At 40.4% G+C, this 19,644-nt stretch overlaps 1 protein-coding gene across 5 annotated transcripts in view; it reads left to right on the top strand.

Annotated features, from left to right (window-relative positions):
- fgf14 (fibroblast growth factor 14) overlaps window positions 1-19,321 on the top strand; it is a 130,374-nt gene extending 111,053 nt beyond the window's left edge. For all 5 annotated transcript variants that reach the window (XM_042426751.1, XM_042426752.1, XM_042426750.1 and 2 more), the window contains 2 exons: window positions 14,327-14,525; window positions 16,473-19,321. In XM_042426751.1, the coding sequence (XP_042282685.1) occupies window positions 14,327-14,525; window positions 16,473-16,615 (342 nt within the window). In that variant the 3' untranslated portion in view covers window positions 16,616-19,321. The remainder of the gene's footprint in view (window positions 1-14,326; window positions 14,526-16,472) is intronic.
- The last annotated feature ends 323 nt before the right edge of the window (window positions 19,322-19,644 follow it).

The following is a 19,644-nucleotide window of genomic DNA, read 5'->3' as shown; positions in this document are numbered from 1 at the left end:
TTAATGACCCTAGTTCTGTCCTAATTGCTTTCCCATTGTGTAAATGTCAAGCACCATGCAAATACAAATGGCACACTTGTGCTTGTTGCCTCAAGAGCAGTGTAATCCACAAATGAGCAGCAGCAGTCTGAGGGCTTGCAAAGCAACAAGTAGTCCTCAGGAGCTCAGTATCCAAACAGTAACAGGATGTGTACCACTTGCAAGCTCACGCCAGATGATGCACTTAAAGGGGTACTCCATTGATTTTGCATCACACTCCTGTAACACTGACTCATGATGGACAGTTTTCTATACCTTCTCCTTCCTTGTCAAAACCTGACGCCTACTTTACCCACAAAGCAACTTGACCACCAACAGTTTGGTCATACATTCGGGCGTGTTATGCTAGTGGCACATGCTAATGCAGCCTTGAGCCTTGAGCCTCAAGCAGATATGAGGAGGCTACAGAGGTGTGGTTACCTCAGTTCTTCCTAACTCCACAATCCCAGATATTTTTTTCATTTTTAAAGTTGTAGTCTTCAGCCTCAACCAACGCTGCCTCAAGTGACATCACTTTAGGAAATGCATCAAATTTTGCATAGCTCCCTCTGGAGTCAGAGAAGTCTTTATACAATTTCTTTCACATATGCAGTAGTGCCCCCCCAGACTTGTAAACAGACTTTGATGTGTAAAATTGGTAGGGTTCCTATTTAACAGTCCCCTTAGATATCTGTTTTGTAACTCTAATTCTGTTATCACAGTTTAGGCTTTATGTCCAGTTAAGCTTGCAGTGATGGGAAAGTTCTAACAATGTATCTGTATTCATTTAAATATGATGAAAATGGTGACCTGCCTCCACTGACACAGGACTGAGACATCAAATTTCCGGTAGCTAAGTATAAAGAGCCTGTGAGAAATACTTTAGTCTTGCATTTCTTAGGAAAGTTGCAGTAAAAATGGTATGGAGTACGCACTGATTTTGATTTATCCTTGATGCTCAATAGCGTGCAGTGATTTATAAAGAAAAATTCTTGAGTGTTACGGCTCAAGAAATTCATAGGTTTAAACCTCAGAAGGACTTTTGTGTCATGCCCAGGAGGCTGTAGGTTCAAATTTTGTTCAAGCTGTTCTGAGTTGCTTGGATCAAAGTGAGGGTGTGTGTGTGTCTGTGTGTGTGAGAAGGATGGAGATTCTTTTGCAAAGACAGAAAAGCTCTCGGTGTTTGGCCTGCCTGCAGGTGTAATAGCCACAGTCTTCTCTCTTCCTCCACAAGAATCCTTCTTCCTTTTTCTATTCCACCCATGAAATGAAAGTAACATTTTATCAAGCTTCACCCCCGGAGTTTTAAAAATCAATACAGCAAGAGCTCTTACAGAAAGGTTGTAAATCATGAAAATTCATTCTCTTAAATCTGAGCTAAGCCGCTCTCCTCTTTGTCCAAGTGTCTATTCACACTGTGAGCCAGTCAACACAACAGCTACTGTGGGAGCACTGGAAACTGCAAGTTCAGTGCGTATACTGTGTGTGTTAAATATGGAATACATAATCTGTTCAAGATTTGCATTATTCATTAGTGTCATAGCTCATGTAAAACTGTAAATAATCATTATGAGGTCAAGCAGACAGATTGCATTTACTATAGTATCTCTCTCTTCATGTAAAGATAGCTCTGACCTGTACACGTAAAAATTTGTGTTCTACGATCTTGTGGTTCTGGCACACACCACAGCTTCACTGCAGAGGTTAGCAGGTCGGAGGAAGTTATTATATGATACATCCACACACACTCCTCCACTAGAGAGTGTTCATACTAGAAAACACACACATGTACAGTCCACAGGAAAAGGAAGTTTATCAGCAGTTGAATATCAGCACTTTGAAACCTTGTCACAGAAATGTTCCTCTTGTATTAAGTGCAGAAACTGTATTCGGAGTTACAGAAAGCGCTTGACTGCAGTTATAGCCTCCAAAGGCTGTGCTACAAGATATTAAATTAAAGGTACCAATATTTTCAGGCACATCTGTAAATGAGGTAGTAGCTAAATCCAATTACCAAACCCACCAAGTCCTGCTAAAGATAACTGGCCTAGCAGACTTGCAGTAACCACCATCTCAGCTCTATACTCTGATGGACTTAATGTGATTTGGTGTATTTAAAGTACCTTTAAATCACATGTTTAAATGTATCAAATTGTAAATAAATCTATTATATTAATAATAATGTATGGTAATATATTGTAAATATTAATAGTAGATGGACAGTCAGACACCTGGAAAAACTGAGATACAACTAATTTCTAAAATCTTTAAATAACAAAATTTAAGTTTATTTTTTTAACTAAAGCAGTAAAAATAAACAAAGCTGAAAGAACATGTTGTAAATATGCAATATCTGCATTTTTTAGGTATTATGTAGGTTCTGTGGCAATGATTATTTTCTTTTTGTGGTCAAATAATCTGCCCAGAAAGACAGCTCTCTGCCTTTGTAGGGCCCCTCCAAAAAAATTTTCAACAAAGGGCCTGACTTTATGGGGACTTTCTAAATCTGAGTGGCAGCAAATGGACTCATCTTTACATTCATCACGGGCTGTGGAACCAAATGCTGGTCTCCTTTCCCGGCTGAGTGCCACTGTTTTCCCTGATAAACAATAAGTTTTGCCTCATGCAACTACATGTTGTGCGTGTTTGTGTTTATGCAATAAAGAGCAGTTCTGAGAAATCGAGTTTTCTTGGAATCACTGGGTGAGGTTGTTGGTAAGACTGGAAACACTTTGTTATCTTATGAGTCAAGTGTGAGCATACTGAAGTCTTATGGTAAATCATGCCATGTAATCCTGGCAATCCTACAGAAATGGAAGTCCTGGTTAGACTATTGATAGTATGAATGGTTGGTCTTTATCAAATATTTCACAGTTGATGTTTAATAAAAGACTTATTAAAGTCAGTTTCAACAAGTTCATTAAAAACTGATGTTACTGGTATCAAACTGACTTCTTTGAGGAAATGCTGACATTGCTGATCTTAAAGACCATCAGTGAAACGTTTCACTGTGTGATATGAAAATGAAAAATTAATTGAATTTGTGAATATATACTTATATAGCTGTGGTCCTGGGATGATATTGCTGAAGCATTGATTAGTATTTTCCTCCTCCTCAATTGTGTTTGGTCCCTTTGATATTGAGACAGATTAGATGTGTTGGAATTGTGCATAAGAGCTTCAGGCAGTGCAGTACGAGTTTGATGAGCTGTAGATGATATGCATTCATGATATATTTCCCAGATCAAGTATGGCAGCCCCACCCAACTCTGTTGCACCCACCTTGTGACATACATCTTGTGATGCACCTGGACACATCATCAGTGATATAACCTTGTTTCAGGTCTTTCAACAATCACCCTCACCTAGATGACCCAGCCGGGGTTGATCAAGCCTCAGGTTGTGTCCAGGTAGTGCTACCCCACCCACAATTCTCCTCTCCTGATCCACAGCTACCTTTATGCAACTTCTGCTACCTCAGTGGCCAGCTTGATGGCCCCTTGCCTATAGGGCCCTGTGATGCCCAACATTTTGTAGGTCCTGCAGACTCACCTCAATGGATTCGCACCGAGCTCACCACCCATTGCTTTGGCATTCTTCCACTAACTCAGCATACTTTGCCCTCTTCCTCTTGTTGACCTCCTCAGTGTGGTCCTCCCAGGGAATGGTGAGCTCCAAGAGAATGAGCTGCTTGAAGGTTTCCAAGATCAGCACCATGTCTGGTGTCCCAGGTCAACTTTCAGCTCCCAGTCTTGTGCTGTTGCTAGCAGGCCAGAGGAGGTGGTCCTGGCAGATGATGTCAGCTTCTCCCCAGCCCTGACGACAGCAAAGGTCTTCTTCACTGGGCAGAGGCACTTGCAGTGGCTAATCACACTGTGTCCACCATGGCCTTCATGATATGGTTATTGCGCCAGGCCCCTTGCCTAGGGCTTTCAAACAGCAGCTGAGGATGTGCTCCAAGGTCCCTCTCTTCAGGCACAGGGGGCAAGTTGGTAACTCCACCTTCCCCCAACAAAACAAGTTGGATGGGCTTGGTAGAACATCATAAAATGCCTTGATTAAGAATTTTATTCAATGGGGCTCAGCTTTCCAAACCTCGGCCCATAAGACATTGTGCTCCGCTGTTTGCTCCCATCTTGTCCAGGCCCCCTGCTGCCACATTCCAACCATCCTGCTGGCTCGCTTCTCCTCAACTGATGCTCACACGTCATCCTGGATCGGCAATCTCTTATCATTCCCCTGCAACTTGTCATAGCGAGGTGTTCTGCTGCTACCTAGGCCAGCCCTTCCACAAGACACTGTGTCCACCAGCACCCTGTGCCTTAGCCACAACTCAGTGACATCCACGGCCTCTGCTGCCCTCCACTTCCATCCTGTTCTGACCTTGATACCAGACTGAGAGGCTTTTGGTTCACAGGATTATTAGTATTGCAGCACCTCCCTAATACACCATGAATTCTTCATTCAGGCTGCTGATGGGGAGCTTCAGCTTGTTGTTCTGCCCATACAGGGCGATGCTACCACATTAATATCAGTGGCTTTAGTGAGAATATTTGTATCTTTGGATTCCATTTTGTTTAAATTCAGTGTGTGGCATTTCCACAACAAAAATAAACCCACTAACATCTTGATTGAAAGGATTTGGCTTGTGATTGAGTAGCTGATGGGCAGGCCAGTTGGTTTTGTGGTTCCTTTCTGGCAGACTGGTTGAATCACTCAACCTTCCAGCTGTAGCCATGCCACACTTTATCCTCAGAGAGAGACAGACTGTTGGGGAATCCTCTACTGTCTTCCTCTTATGCACAGACGCTTAGGTCAGCTCTGGCTGCTTGTCAACAAGGTTTCAGGAGAGATGGACACTGTGAAGTGGCCCCACTACAGTCAAATTTTAAAAATACCAAAGGGAAAGCAGGATTCTCTGTAAGCAAGTCCCTCAATCCTACTATACATTAAAGCAGGCACTTTGAGGAAATCACAGCTTTAATCTAGTTGTTGAGATTTAGCTGTTGAGGGCTACAGACTTACTGCAGTGAACTATCAACATCTGGCTTTATGTATATCCTTTATGTGGTGGTAGCTGTGTGATAATACCTGGTGTTCATGGAGTCTTCATAATACCAGCAGAAATAGTTACATTTATTTATGTAATTCTCTGGTATTCAGATTATGCACTGCCCTAAAACCATTGCCAATGCATGATAACCTCTCGTATCCATTTTTTATCATCCACAACAACCTCTGACATGTCTCTGAGAAACACAGACAGATGTAATCTGTTGGGCTCGATTTACATATAAACTTGACGCACTAAGTCAGGCAATAAGCACATGTTGCTGTGGCCACCTGTAATAATACTGTTTATAAGGCAAAATATATTGTGCTGACTATCCAGAATGAATGGTCTATGGAGTTGTGCATTAAAGGATAAGGCTTGCGATTTTTTATATTTTTTTTATTGTCAACAAATCTCATGTGGAGACCCAAACAAACAATGAACTCATCCTACTTACAAGTATTGTGTGGGTATCCAAAGCCTAATGTATCATATTCCTTTGCACCATAGAGCTCTGTTGTTGTCCAAAAACTATTAAAAACATGTGAGCCACACCACTGCACTGGGTGACATGTTCCTTCATTACGAAGATTATGGGTATGGTAGTTTATTTAGAAACTGCTCCAAAGAGTAGTAACAGTGATCACGTTTGGATTTGATACACACACACACACACACACAATACATGTAAGTAGAATGTGTGCAATAAACAAAAGAGTACTGTATGAAAATTTTTGCCTCCCTGACAAACCCTCAAGAATAGCCCATAATCCATCAATCATAATCCAGACATCATAATCCCTGCAATATTCCAAGTCCTCTGTTATGTTTTGGGCCCCCTGAATCATTCAAGGTCTCCCTCTGTAACAGCATGCCTGGCATCAGTTAAACCATGACATGCATTTGTGTGAAGGCACGATGTCATGCCAAAACGCATACCAAAATTGCACAGCACTACATTTTATCTGCATAAACAACCTCTTCTGTGTCGTATCCACTCAATGCAAGGTGCCAGTTTGATGCCACAAAATTACCAAAAAGAGGCAAGGGCAAAAAAATTCAGCTGTGTCTGACAGAAATGGCATCACAACTGCATTTGCATTCCTCTGCTTGTATGAAAATAGAGCCCTGTATCCTTCAGCCAGACAAGAGATTCATTTGTAGTTACAAAACTAAAATGCTGCTGCAAGTAAAGTTCAGTTCTTGCCTATGTGAGCACAATAGAGTGAGCAGAGTACTTTAACTCTAAAGACAGCTATGAATTATTTCATTGATCAGCAGAGCAGGACATCCCTGGCCCATCAGATGATCCTGTGATGAGATGCAAGGTTATATTTGAAAGCAGGGACCATTTATAACCCTACAGTGACAATACAAGTGCCAGCAAGAGGTTGACATTTATGGTTTTTGGTGTCTCGACAACTATGGGATAGATTGCGATTAAATTTGATTCAGACATTAAAACTGCAGCAACGGCATCAATGGCACCACCGTCGACAACAAAAGAGATGCAAGTCTCTCTCTCCTTAGATGCTGAAATTTATTTATACAATATATATGAAGCTCACTACAGTTGGGAGCTCAGATGAGTTTAATGTTTTAAGTGCAAAGTAGGAAGAGTTCGAGTCACTGACAAGTGAATCTACAAGGAGAGGACATACACTTCCTCTGTAAAAGAAAACTGGGACACTGTTCCTGAGGGTGTAAACAACACAAACAGAGCAGAGACAGAAACACATACAGAGAAAGTGAAGAAACAACTCTATACCTGCAGACACCTCTTGCATTTTTATTTCGGTATTTACACCATACTGTGACTCTGCCGTATAATGGACTTGCACAGGGCAGACTGCTGGCTTGCCTGACAAGAGATGACTAGCCAATCTAGCAAAAATCTGGCTGCCTTGACACCAATCTGGCACCAATTTACGGAGCAACAGTAGCAGAATGGACAAACACACACACACACACACGATACAGACACGCCGAGAAGTACTTGAAACCCCGCTGATCTAGACGTGGGTGCATTCGCTTTGTTTGTGTGTTTTCTCCCCAGCAGGCTCTCTTTTTATTTATAATGAGCAAAGCATTTTTTTCTGTTGCACACTTCACTGTGGTATTCAATGAGTTATTCCTAAATTTTATGATTTTTTACAGTTTCAAGGCCAGGCTTTTGGCAGTGTGTGGTTGTCTGGGCTGACCCCAATGAACCTTGAGTATAAAGCCTGCTGTTTTGAACAGGTTTAGGCCAGTATTTGTTTACTTTCTTCATTGCTTTAAAACCTATCAGAACTCAGCTCCAAAAATAATAAAAGGAAAGCGTTAAAGGGGAAATAGCGGAAGCTAAAGTGGTCAATAATTTCAACATTTTAACACAGATTCACTTGATGGTTGCCAAAAATCCTATTTAAGGTGGAAAATGTCATCATTATTTAGTCAGATAACAGTCAGTGCCCTAAGTGCAGTTTGCGTTGTACTGTATGTGTTATGGAGAGCATCAGTGAATCATTTTTCTTTGAACTCACCTCAAAGCATTTGTAGAGTCTCTTATTCGGCCAGCAGGAACCTTCACATAAGAAAGACACGTTTATCAAATGTTTAAAACCCAGATCCTGTCTTGAATCTTTATTTGACGTTGCATGCCACAGGTTCGTCTCCCACTGAGAATTGCAACACTTCTTTGCAAAAGCATGGGGTGTGTGTGCGCGCGTGTGTGTGTGTAGAATGAGCCAGGGGAGCTGTTCTGGGTCAGTGTTAAAGGGTGTCTGCCTTCAGGGAAACTTTACTGAACACTTAAGTGCTTCGGGTGACCAAACCCCTTAAAGGTGTCAGAGCCTTTTGTCATCCTTTCGGAAAAAAGTATACAGCATAGTGAATAAACCCTTTTTTGCTCACTTCGGTTAAAAAAGCAAGTATTACAACAGCATGTTAAGGTGACTGTATGTAAATGGTCTGATAGGAATGGTTGTCGTATTTCACCCAGTAAATTGGTATTAAGGCTTTTGAGTGCAGTCTGCTGCTTTACTGCTACATGGCTGCAGAGATGGGTGTTTTTAGTGATCTATCTACTTTAATGAATAAAGAAATGTCTATAGAGTACAGAGGGAAGTGAAAAACTGTATATGACACAAAATACTATCAAGAAATACCCTTCCCATTTGATCCCTGTGTCCTCTTCCTTCTCTTCAAAACTTGACTAAATTGCAGAAATACGCAATAGTTTAAAAAACAGAAACATCATATACTAAGCTACTTGCTACATTTGAGTTTTTTGAGTCCTCCCTTTGGTCCAGACTGAAATATCTCAAACCTTGGATACACTGACATATTGTAGAGACATTCTTGGTCTCAAGAGGATGAATCCTACTGACTTTGGTGATCCTCTCACTCTTCCTCGAACACTACCATGAGGTTGACGTTTCTTGTTTTAAGTGAAATTTCTCAACAACTATTGAATGGATTGCCATAATTTGCTGGATAGTTTAGTCTATTATAATGCATCATATTTTATTTTTTGATCTGCTCGTAATCAGCAAAATAACCAGTAACAAGCTGCCAGATACACACAGTAGAATAACAAGTACGATGTTTCCTCTGAAATAGAAGAGACCTAAACCTTGTACAAGTGAAGGACACAGTTGCATAAAATGCAAATATTCAAGCGAATACAATTACCTTGTAACTAATTAAGCAGAATACCTCAGTAAATGTACTTTGTTGCTCTCCACCATTGGTATTATGGATGTTGATGATCGCCATGGATGCAATAATTGACCTGTTTTTCCTCTGCTTACCTGATACATGAACTGATCATTGAACCAGCCAAAGAAAAGTAACTAAATTAATTTTCTCAAAGGAGGTACTTTATATGAATACTTAAATTTTAATTTCTAATCTACTACATTTGCAGATTAATATTTTATATACAAAATGTTATGTTTCCCTTCCTATCTGTAATAATAAATAAGTAAATAATAACAGAGCCTCGAGCTCTGTGAAGCCAGACTTTTCTATGTATGTTCATGTTTTATGAACATGAATGCTTCCAGTTATGTCATGTGTATTCAGATCATTAAAGAAAAAAAAACTGAAACCGTACTGTACATCTGTGTATACAATTCATCCAGCTGTTTACCGGTGATTCGCCTCATTCGGCCCCTGTCTCCTCTTCCTCCTCTGGGTTTGATAATCAGACAGGTCTGCCGAAACCCCCATTGTCTGCACACAGTAACGACGTGACTCTTATACATATGAGAGCGTCTTATAGCATTGTGAATGCAGCTCAGCTTTCTGGGGGTTGACCTTTTTCCATGAATTAATAGGTTTTATGCTGGCAGCATTAATAAACAATTTCTTCGTTTCCACAGTGGGGTAGTGAACAGTCACTCTGCATGTTAATGTGCGTCCCCCCCTCCTGTATGAGCCTCCTCTCACCTACTTTCAGGCGATCATGCTCGGCAATCACGACCCGTTTTGTGATTTTTCCAAAGGATGTTTGTTTTAGGCTGAGTCTATTTGCTCTCTTGTCTTTTAATGCCTATTCACTCTTTGTCAGGGAGTTTTATTTTAAACTCCCACTCTCTCCATCTGTCTGTATTTGCCTCTTTTTAATCTGTTATTATTTTTGCAGAAACTGTATTCTTCCCTATATTTCCCCCTTCCCCTCAACCAGTCTCCTTTCTCTCTTTTAGTCTAATCTCTTTTTTTTTCTCTTCATATAGCTTTTTCTCTCTGTCCCTGTCTTTTTGCCTTGGTGACTGGGGCTGATAATGCGGGGCTGAGCCCTCACACTGTCTGTGGCCAAGGTCAATTATGGCCTTTCCATTCAGAGCATAGCCAATCATGGGCCAGGGAGCCACTGATGTGGAGCGCCAGGCGGGGAGATCGCACGGGGAAGAAAATCAACCATTTGGTGCCTCAAAAATGATTTGATTTGCCACTGGTGTGAAAGTGTGTGCTGTGTCCCAGTCTCCTTCTCCCTTTTTTCTCCTTCAATGTCACCCACATCATTTTTGTTCAATATATTAGTCTGATGTTGACTAGAATTATACTGCAAATAACTCACAATGTGAAGGTCATATTGTCACACATCTTTTCTCCCTGGTTTGACTTTGAAATTCATCATATGACAACATTACAACATAACACATTTTTAATGGCTTATATAACAATCAGGTCATTTGATAATGATGTATGTGACGTTATATCAGGATAGAAGTTTTTTTTAAACTATTTGATCCCCAAGAATATAAAACATAGGAGGGAAAAATAACTTGACATGTAGATGTTATAAGATTAATCTCATACTCTATGTTGAGCTGTACATTAAAATTGCATCCAATCGTCTTGTTTTGTATGTATTGATACGAGGGGGATGCCCAGTACCTTCCAACAGCACTATATTGTCCTGGAGCCCCTCTGTGTTGCCATGGAAACCCAAGAACAAATCTATTTACATGTTCTGGGCTCGGAGAAGAACAACAAGAAAAAAAAAACAAAAAAACGAACGATGCAGACAGGGGAAAAGTTTGTCAAAAAAAGCACAATAGGATGTGTAGGGAAGGAGCAGTGGTTGTTTTATCTTAATTCAATTTACAAGCTGATGATCAAAGTGACGATATCACTGGTATATTTGCCATTCCACTGATAGAAAATGGTTAAAAAGGGTAACAAGAAGATTCATATAAAATGTTACTTCGTGATTCATCATGCTCCACATGGCCAAAAGTGTGTGGACACCTCAGTCTTCACTTTCACTTTCTCATCCTTTGCTCAAATTAAGGCAGTAATCACAGGTTGTTGTTGGGTTTTTTGGCCATTTAGGGGGAGCAGTACAAGCTGTAAACAAAACATTGACATATTATCACCTTATTAAGTTGTTATGGCAAACGAGTTAGCCAAACATAACCTATATACACATCCAGGAGATATGGAGCAATATTATCATTAATTTGGAGGCCAAAATAATAAAGTTGGGGACTGTAAAACTGAAACAATGAACTGAAAAAGGCTAAAAAATAAAAGCTTCCTGGGAACTGTGGGGACTGCTGAGTGATCCCTTTCACATTACATGCGGTCATTTGATCCTTGTGTAAAAGTATTGATTAGGGCAGCTTTAATGCAAATAATGGTACAGTATACAAGTGTGCCTCCACATGTGTGTTTGGGCAGAGCCTCTCTTGTTTCAACATGACACTCTTGTACAGTGCGAGTTCAATAAGATGCTCAACAATAATATATGGATGTAATGTTTGGCTGTCCACATACCTTACAGTCAAAGAAATGATCGTGTAATATAGATTAGCAACAATTTCTGTGTGGGGAATTATTGACTGCATACAAGGTGCTGTGAGAAAAGAGAAAGCTCTTTCACACAAAGGAAGAATGTGATAAAAGCATTCAGCTTGATATTGACGTTTGACATACTTAAAATGCAACAAACAACGTGTCTTAAGTCAGCTACCTTCACTGCTCTGATCTTCAAATCAAACTGATTATGGTGACTGACAGGGCCACACTTTTGTTCAGCATCAAACATAACTCCATAAACAAACCACCTCCGCTTGCTCTGCCTCTGTAAACAAAGACAGACTTTTTGTGCATCTATGTGAAGGCATTTGATTAGCCACAATTATGGCCTTGGCACCAGCTTGTTTGATTACTAATACTCTAGGCTGTTTTGTAGGTGCCGTATACGTAATCAGTGCTTGGCTAAACCTGGACCGGCATGGAAATGATCTGTCTAATTACAGCAGCCAACCAACCTGCGGTGCAGCTCACCTGACGAGAAAAAAAGTAGAATTAATTACCTAATTGAAGCAACTCAGGGAACCATGAAGGTAAAACTGTTTGCCTTCTAATCGGCTCAGCAACAGAGCTTCAGCATGAACAGAGCGTGTTTAAACATTCTTTCAGAGGACAAAGTTTATTTGGTTTAACAACTGAAGCAGCACAATGAAGACATTTGTTCTGTGTTGTTGGCTAGAGATTATCCAAGTGCATTTTAAGTATAAATCACCTTCTTTTCTTGAGATTTTGTATATTGATTCATCAATTAAGTTGAATGTGCAGTGCAGAGTGTGTAATATATCCTATTCTGTCACCTGTCTGTCCTGGCAGACAGGACACAGCCCTCCCTTTGCGACAACTTGGACATAATAAGCAGCCATTTGATAAACTGCTGCTTGCTGCTGATACAATAAATCCTAATATGCATGACAAGATGAATAACAGTGGGGTCGGGCCTGGGCATCGTCCAGAGGGAATGTTTATTTATTTGATATTAAACCTGCCAGAGAGCTTCGTGCTCAGGGTTTTATCATGTAAGGCTGCATTTGTTTTTGTTTTTTTGCTTCAGCCTGCAATGTGTCTGTCTATCAATGGATTGCTCTGTCAGCATGGTCTTCTATGGAAGCAGCATTAATAGTTATAATCTTAATCTCTACATTTGCCGCTAGAATAGTCTGAAGTTGAGTCCCTTGTGTAATGTAATTGCCGGCCAGATCGAGCAAAGTCAGAATGTAGGATTTTCTGACACATATCTCACATAACAGATCACCACTCTGACCTCTCAATGCCTGAACTGACAGATTTGTCTGCGTCTCGCTGTAATTGCGATGTGCAGAATCAGAGCGGCTCCTCCTGAGTTTTTGACATCTCAGTTGGTGCTGATGTTGTGCATCATGCATTTGTGCTTTCCACTCAGAAATGCCCATGAGTCCTCAATCAAGGGTAGAGAGGACACTCAGAATACAGCCACATGCTTCTTAGGATCATTATGGTCATCCCATGTGTCCCTCTACTCCTTCCTGCTCAGCTCTGCTTTCAGCTGAATACTGTCTGGAGGATAAGCTCTGACAGGAGTAATTTACCAAAGGGCTAATTACACCGTAATCATGGCATGGTGTGTCCTGTGTTCTAAACTGAACATTTAGCTCATAAATAATGTCCTGTGATTTACAAAGAGTAAAAGAGAAAATGTAAGGCTGGTGAAAAATGGAAATGTTGCTGAGAGCAGGGGAAAAAAAAGAGTTATTGAGTATTAAAATTATGTAATTTTTTTGTTTTTGCCATGCTGGTGACAAGGCTCTTGAGATGATGTTGTCGGTCAGTCAGTTCACCTCTTTGGTCCAGACTAAGATATCTTAACAACCACTGGGTGGATTGCCATGAAAGTTTGTACAGACATTTATGGTTCCCAGAAGATGAATCCTAGACTCCATTTACACCTGGCATTAAAATTGCTGCTTATTTTAGGTCCCTCAAGAATCTCCTGAAGGATCACAGACCTGGACATTGGAAACCACTGTGATACAGGATATATCCATTTCTAATGTAGACTGTCAGTAGCTCTATGAGCCAGCTCAGTGTGGATTGCTCACAACAGATGTGGTGAAACTCCATTGTGATGAGTGTGCTTTGATTAATACACCACGATGAATGCCTTTATTTTTAGCCTGGCAGGGCGGACAATGTGGAAACGCTTTTTATTACCCTTCTGGTTGGAGATGAATGGGCAACAGCAGAGAGAGATGTGGTGCCTCGGCATTCATTCGTCATTGCCAGATTGAGGTGTGGATGGAGGATGGAGGAGTCACTTGATTAGCTCTATCATTATTCATACAAAGTTCAGAAGGCAGTCATAGACACATTGATAATAGAAGGATCCCCTTTGGGTTTTACCAATTTAAAAAATGAAACAAGCCAGGAGTGTCTAGCTGGACTTCTGGGGGAAAAAATGCTGATTTTTCTGGTGCTAGGGTCAGTGCCTAACAATATATACTTTCTGCTGGGAACATGAGCTAATTGACTAAACGAGCACTCTTACATCTGATGTCAAGGTTAAGGCCAAGGAGAGAATGAGAGTTGCATTTCATCAGAGCAGGTCATTAGGCTCGGCTTGAATCAGACATGAGTAGAGCGAGATAGACTCTGCAGCGCTCGTCCTTTTCATGACAGGTAGAAGTATGAAGTCCATTTCACCTGGCGAGGCAGTTTCTGTGCCTGCCATAACATTATTCTATATATTGTGAGTGTAAAATAAAGATGGCATTTGTCCTGGTGACCTCTGTATAAGTTCAAATATGAATAATTCATCTGACATCTGTTTCATTTTTGCACAATATGAAGCCTGAATTATTAATTTGTGTCCATTGTAAGGTCTCAAATATATATTATAGGCATGTGTAGTGTTTTTTAATAAATAAAAAAACCTTGTCCTTTCATTCTGTCTGGTCCGTGTGTCTGTCTTTGCAGGAACTCTTTACAGCAGAGTGCAAGTTCAAAGAGTCGGTGTTTGAGAACTACTATGTGATCTACTCGTCCATGTTGTACAGACAACAGGAGTCGGGGAGAGCTTGGTTCCTCGGGCTCAATAAAGAGGGCCAAGCCATGAAGGGGAACCGAGTGAAAAAAACAAAACCAGCTGCTCACTTCCTGCCCAAGCCATTAGAAGGTATGTAATAGACTCAAATGAGATCTAATAACAACATTTTTCAGACTGCACTGTAGTAAGCATTTAGTTCTGACGTGGCAGCCATGGCTAATTGCTAGAGCTCCTTTTTTTAAGTAAATTTTAAAAAGTCATTGTTTATTTTAGGTGTGGTGATATTCTATATTTTTCTTATTGTCAAATCCAACAATGAATTGATCATACTATCAATTATTGTTGTGTACCCAAAGCCTGATATATTCTTCTGTGCCATAGACCTCTATTGTTGTCCAAAAACTTAAATGAAAAAACACATCAGTGAGCTGCACTGTTTGACTGGTTGACATGTTCCTTCACTATGATAAACATGGGCACTTTATCAATCCCACATAGATTGTCTTTCTGCTGTAAATACTCACTAGAGCACCAAATGTGTATTAATCCACCACAGAAAACAGTCCTCAATAAATGCACTATTTACTCCTGTATGAGAAATATTTGTGAAAAACTACAGTGGCCAGCTCTTTAAGAAATGTATTTATCCTTTTAAAAAAAAATGAAAGTATATATTCATGATCCATATTTATTCTGTAGAGACCAGTGGGCTTGGGGTTGAATGCCAAAGACAGGGTATGGAGGATGGACGGACTAACACGGTTTTGGTCTTTTCCAGGAGTTTGTTGACAATGAAAAAAAGACTGAATATCACCAGCCTTATCCTTTCAAGGGTCAGATCACCCAAATCACGAAGTAAAATGTTGACAATTTCAATTTCATGTGTAAAGGTTTTGAGATATACACCTCTGAATGTTGTGTACCTACCATCATATTATGGTGGCAACAGAGTTCTCAGAGATAGAGATCTCACATTTTGGGCAAATAAAGCTAAGACTATCCGTAAGGCCAGTTTACACGAGCAGTAAGTGATTTTTTTTAATGACTCAATGTTTGGATGAGCAGTTCAGCTAAAAAAAAAATCAATAATACAAGAAAATTGCAATATAAAAACACATTCTTAAGTGTAAACACTTGTGATTTTCTGTTTTGTTCTCAGACGGACTCAAGGGGCATAATCAACAGCTCGTTTGCATTTATTCTTCATTTTCTCTTCACATACTGTTACCTGAAGCAGTCTTTGAGCTGTTAATGTTGCAAAAGACCTTACTACTGCACAGTCTCACTGTTACTTACTTTAAACCAGGGTGATCATTATCTTTTTGCAGTGCAAAACGTAACCTTTGGGTGGAAACATACTGTAAATACATCTGGATATTTTGAGGTACAAATCAATAAAAAGCATGACTACACCTATTACATGACAGGACAGATGTCCCATACAATAAGACATGATCCTACCCTGATTAATGGCACCACTATGTTAAATGTATTTGAGATATTATTGTATTTATGTGCTAATTCATTATTTTTCTGCTTTTAGCATACAGTGTAGGAGGCAAGACAGCTCTGTACTGTAAGTGCAGTATGAAATGTTGATAGTCCAGTGGATGCCACCATCACTCTCGTCAGCCACCACCAGCCTGATTGCTTCCTATTATTTAAACACGGAATCATGTTGAAGTGTCCTGTCAAGACAGTAATACAGCTGTAGTGTAGTGGCTGTAAAGTGAGGGATAATGAAACACTTTTCGCTGTTTGTCAAAAACCCCGTGCTTAGATTTACAATCAGCCCTGACAGGAAAAGAAAGATGGTAGTATGAAGACTGTGGCTGAAAAATCTATCAGCTTTTTTTCCATCTGTAAATTGCAGGATGTCTTCAGTGGATGTTTTGAGGGATTTTGTCTGTATATGAACTTTTGAATAAAGGAAGCAACATCAAGTATTGTTAAGGGGAAAGATGCTGCATGATTACTTTCAGACAGGTGAAGTCAAACGTACAGGATAGAAGCTCTTGCTAACATTTTTTTTATACTTGTCTCTCTGCTTTATTTTCTTGTTTTCTGCTCCTGCAGTTGCCATGTACAGAGAGCCATCGTTGCATGATGTTGGAGAGACAGTACCCAAGGCGGCAGTACCTCCCAGTAAAAGCACAAGTGAGCCAGCAGTGATGAACGGAGGTAAACCCGTCAGCAAGCCCGACAAGCCCACCACATAGCCACACCTGACCAGTGCCCAGTGTGTGTGTGTGTGTGTGTGTGGAGGGGGGGGAACGTGATGGAGGCAGGGCTTTTCCCCACAAGACTCCCGACCCTCTTTCTTCTGTGGATCAGATCCAGGCAAACCTCCCTCCCTTTCTTCTCTTGCTCGTCCTCTTCTTTCTCCGCCTTGTCCTCCCTTTCTCCAGCGGTCTCAACATGGGTGGATGGATTCTGAGGCGGCTGAGTTTCTCCAGCACAGGAGGGAAGAGGACCTCTGATCATGGAATGCCTTTAGATTCCTCTGAAACTGTGAGAATTCATGTGAATAACACGTGTTTCACAACCACCACACTCGTGGTACTTTGCTTGCTGACGGTTCATCCAAGAATCCCCCCCTCCCCCTCTATAATGCCCTGTTGCAGAATGAGTCTGTGTACCTTCAGATCTATTTTCTATACCACAGTTCACCAGCTATGTTCTGGGATAGAGACTGTATAGATAGAGTAAATATTTGGACTGTCGTCCTCTATTTTTTACGAGTATGTTCCCCTCTCCCTCTCTTTCTATCTCTAGTCACACACTTTTCTCTTTGTCAAGTAACCTAGAAAAGATAAAAACATTTTGCAAGGGAGTTGTGTGATTTTCTAAGAAACACATTCACACAGATGTGGCAAAAACAAACATATATATATATAAAAAAAATTCAAATTTTCATCTTGCCTACGACATGCACACACACACATACAGACACACACACAAAGTTTGTGGGGAAAATCAGAGATGTTGCTTTTTACGGCCGATAAAAACACACTGGAGGCTGGCAGATAGCTCCTGCAATCACAGTTGATGAAGTGCTAATTACCGCCACTGCAATCAATGCGAGGAGCTCCCTACACACATACAAACACACACACACACACACATTTATAAACAGATGTGCGTGTGGGTGGGAAAGCGCTGTAAGGAATGGTGTATACATATCACTATCTAAGTCCCACCAGCGGTTCAGTCCGCCTTCTCTGGTAAATAGAAACCTGAAGTCTATTTTTCTTTAATCTTATTTCAGAGCGTGGGCTCTAGGAATATCTCTAGGCCTTGTAGGCCTTTGTCCCTTACTCGCTGACTTCTTTGGACTACGAGGCAAGGCTTGTGGCTTTGACCCAGATGGTCTATAACTGCAGCACTGGCAGCCATTTTATGGCAGCGTCTACTTAAAGCCAGAAAACAACATGGCTGAAAACCAGTAGGCGACATTTATACTGGCTGCATCCCTATTTGGTTCAGCAAACTAAAGCATGGGCAAGGTTAATATTGTGTTCTCTCTTCTTGCAGCAGTTATACAAGAGATGGCTTATATTGTAACATTTTCACTGTATAAAACTTAGGGAAAATGACTATTAAAAATCATAACTTTTTAAATGACTAGATATTATTATTATTATTATTATTATCATTATTATTATTATTATGATTATTATTATTACTATTATTATTATTATTATTATGATTATTATTATGAGAGGATTTGTCTCCTAGCTCAGCATGCAGAGTCCAGTACTGATCATCTTGGCCTATCACGTGCCTGTTTGGACCTTGATTCCCGGCATGCAAAAACAGGTTCCCAGTCCCCACTGGGCCAAAGGTGCCTCACCCACCCGATACATCCATGTAGAGGACACGTAGCATAATCCATCGAAAAATCACACTCAGATCTATTCATTCTGAAATGACCAAAGTCTTTTTTCATCCCAGAAGAACTGATTCTTCAAAAGAAAAAAAAGAAAAAAAGAAAAGAAAACAAATCTGATTTTCTCTCTGATTAAATCCATCGAAGCTTTCACTGTGATAGCATTTGTTCTGTCTGAAAGAATCAACCCTGCTCAGACCTTTGCGTGACCCCCCCAAAGGTCTTGACTTGATGTCATTTTGGAGAAGTTCGTATACCTTGAATTAATCACATGCATGTATTTTCTATGAAGAAAAAGGTGTATAGGAAAAGTTCTTCACTCTGTGTAAGCTGAAGAACACTGAAGCTTGGTTTGGGAGTTGAATGGGCATGTTGTAGGCTACGGCACACTCACAGCTACTCTGAAGGTAACCCACTGCACTTTCTGTTTGCATTTTCATCATGACTGTTAGCAGTTTATCAAAGTTCTATCTGATCTGATCAATCAGTTTATAGCGTTTGTCTTGCTTTAATGATTTTTCCTAATAGTTTTGTTAGATAAGATTTAGACTATTAAGTAGATTGTTGCTGCTGTATGCTGCTAAAACTGCAACTATATTAAGAAATTGATTTGGTGAATATAATTTTCTGAGTTTATTGGGATTACACATGACCATTATCGAAGCACATTAGTTAGCCTTCAATATTTTCTCTGTACAAAGCTGTTTATGCTATAACAAAAATGGCGTACTATACACACAGGAGCTGGAAACCACTGTTGTTGTATTTGGGGCTGATGTTCTGTCCCCATTACAGCCAATCACCCTCCACTCTTACAAACTCTACATGCTGGGCTGGCTGCTGCTCCAGCCCTGCAGTCCAGTTAACTGGCTCCTCCGAGGCTGACTTTATTTTTGTAAATGACCGGTGTGTAAATGTACATCTCTGTTTGGATCTCTGTAACCACCGTTTGTTTTTGTTTTTTTGGTTGTTTGTTTGTTTGTCTCCTCATTTCTCTTGTATACGGGTCGTATGTGATGTCGTCTCCTGATCCCGACAGCTGTCACTTCTTTGCTTTTGCCCCCCCCCCCCCTCCCCACCTCTTCAGATGCGTTACAAGAATATTCTACCAAACTTAGTTTCTTTGTTACCTGTGCTTCTGTTCTCAACCTCTTCTTTTTGTACGTTGTCCCATCTGTTGCATGGGGAGAGGATGGCATTGATGAACTGCATGTAGTAGGCTATGTCTATCAAGAACTGTTGGTATGTACCGCTAATTTTACATACATATATGCAACGAGTTTGTCTACACTATACAGTTTGTGTTTGTTGTATACACATATACAACATATTGAATAAAATATTTATATAAAGGTGTAC

The sequence above is a fragment of the Thunnus maccoyii genome, chromosome 11 (genome assembly GCF_910596095.1).
Source record: "Thunnus maccoyii chromosome 11, fThuMac1.1, whole genome shotgun sequence".
Lineage (NCBI taxonomy): Eukaryota > Metazoa > Chordata > Actinopteri > Scombriformes > Scombridae > Thunnus > Thunnus maccoyii.
This window is presented reverse-complemented; position numbering and strand designations above follow the sequence as displayed.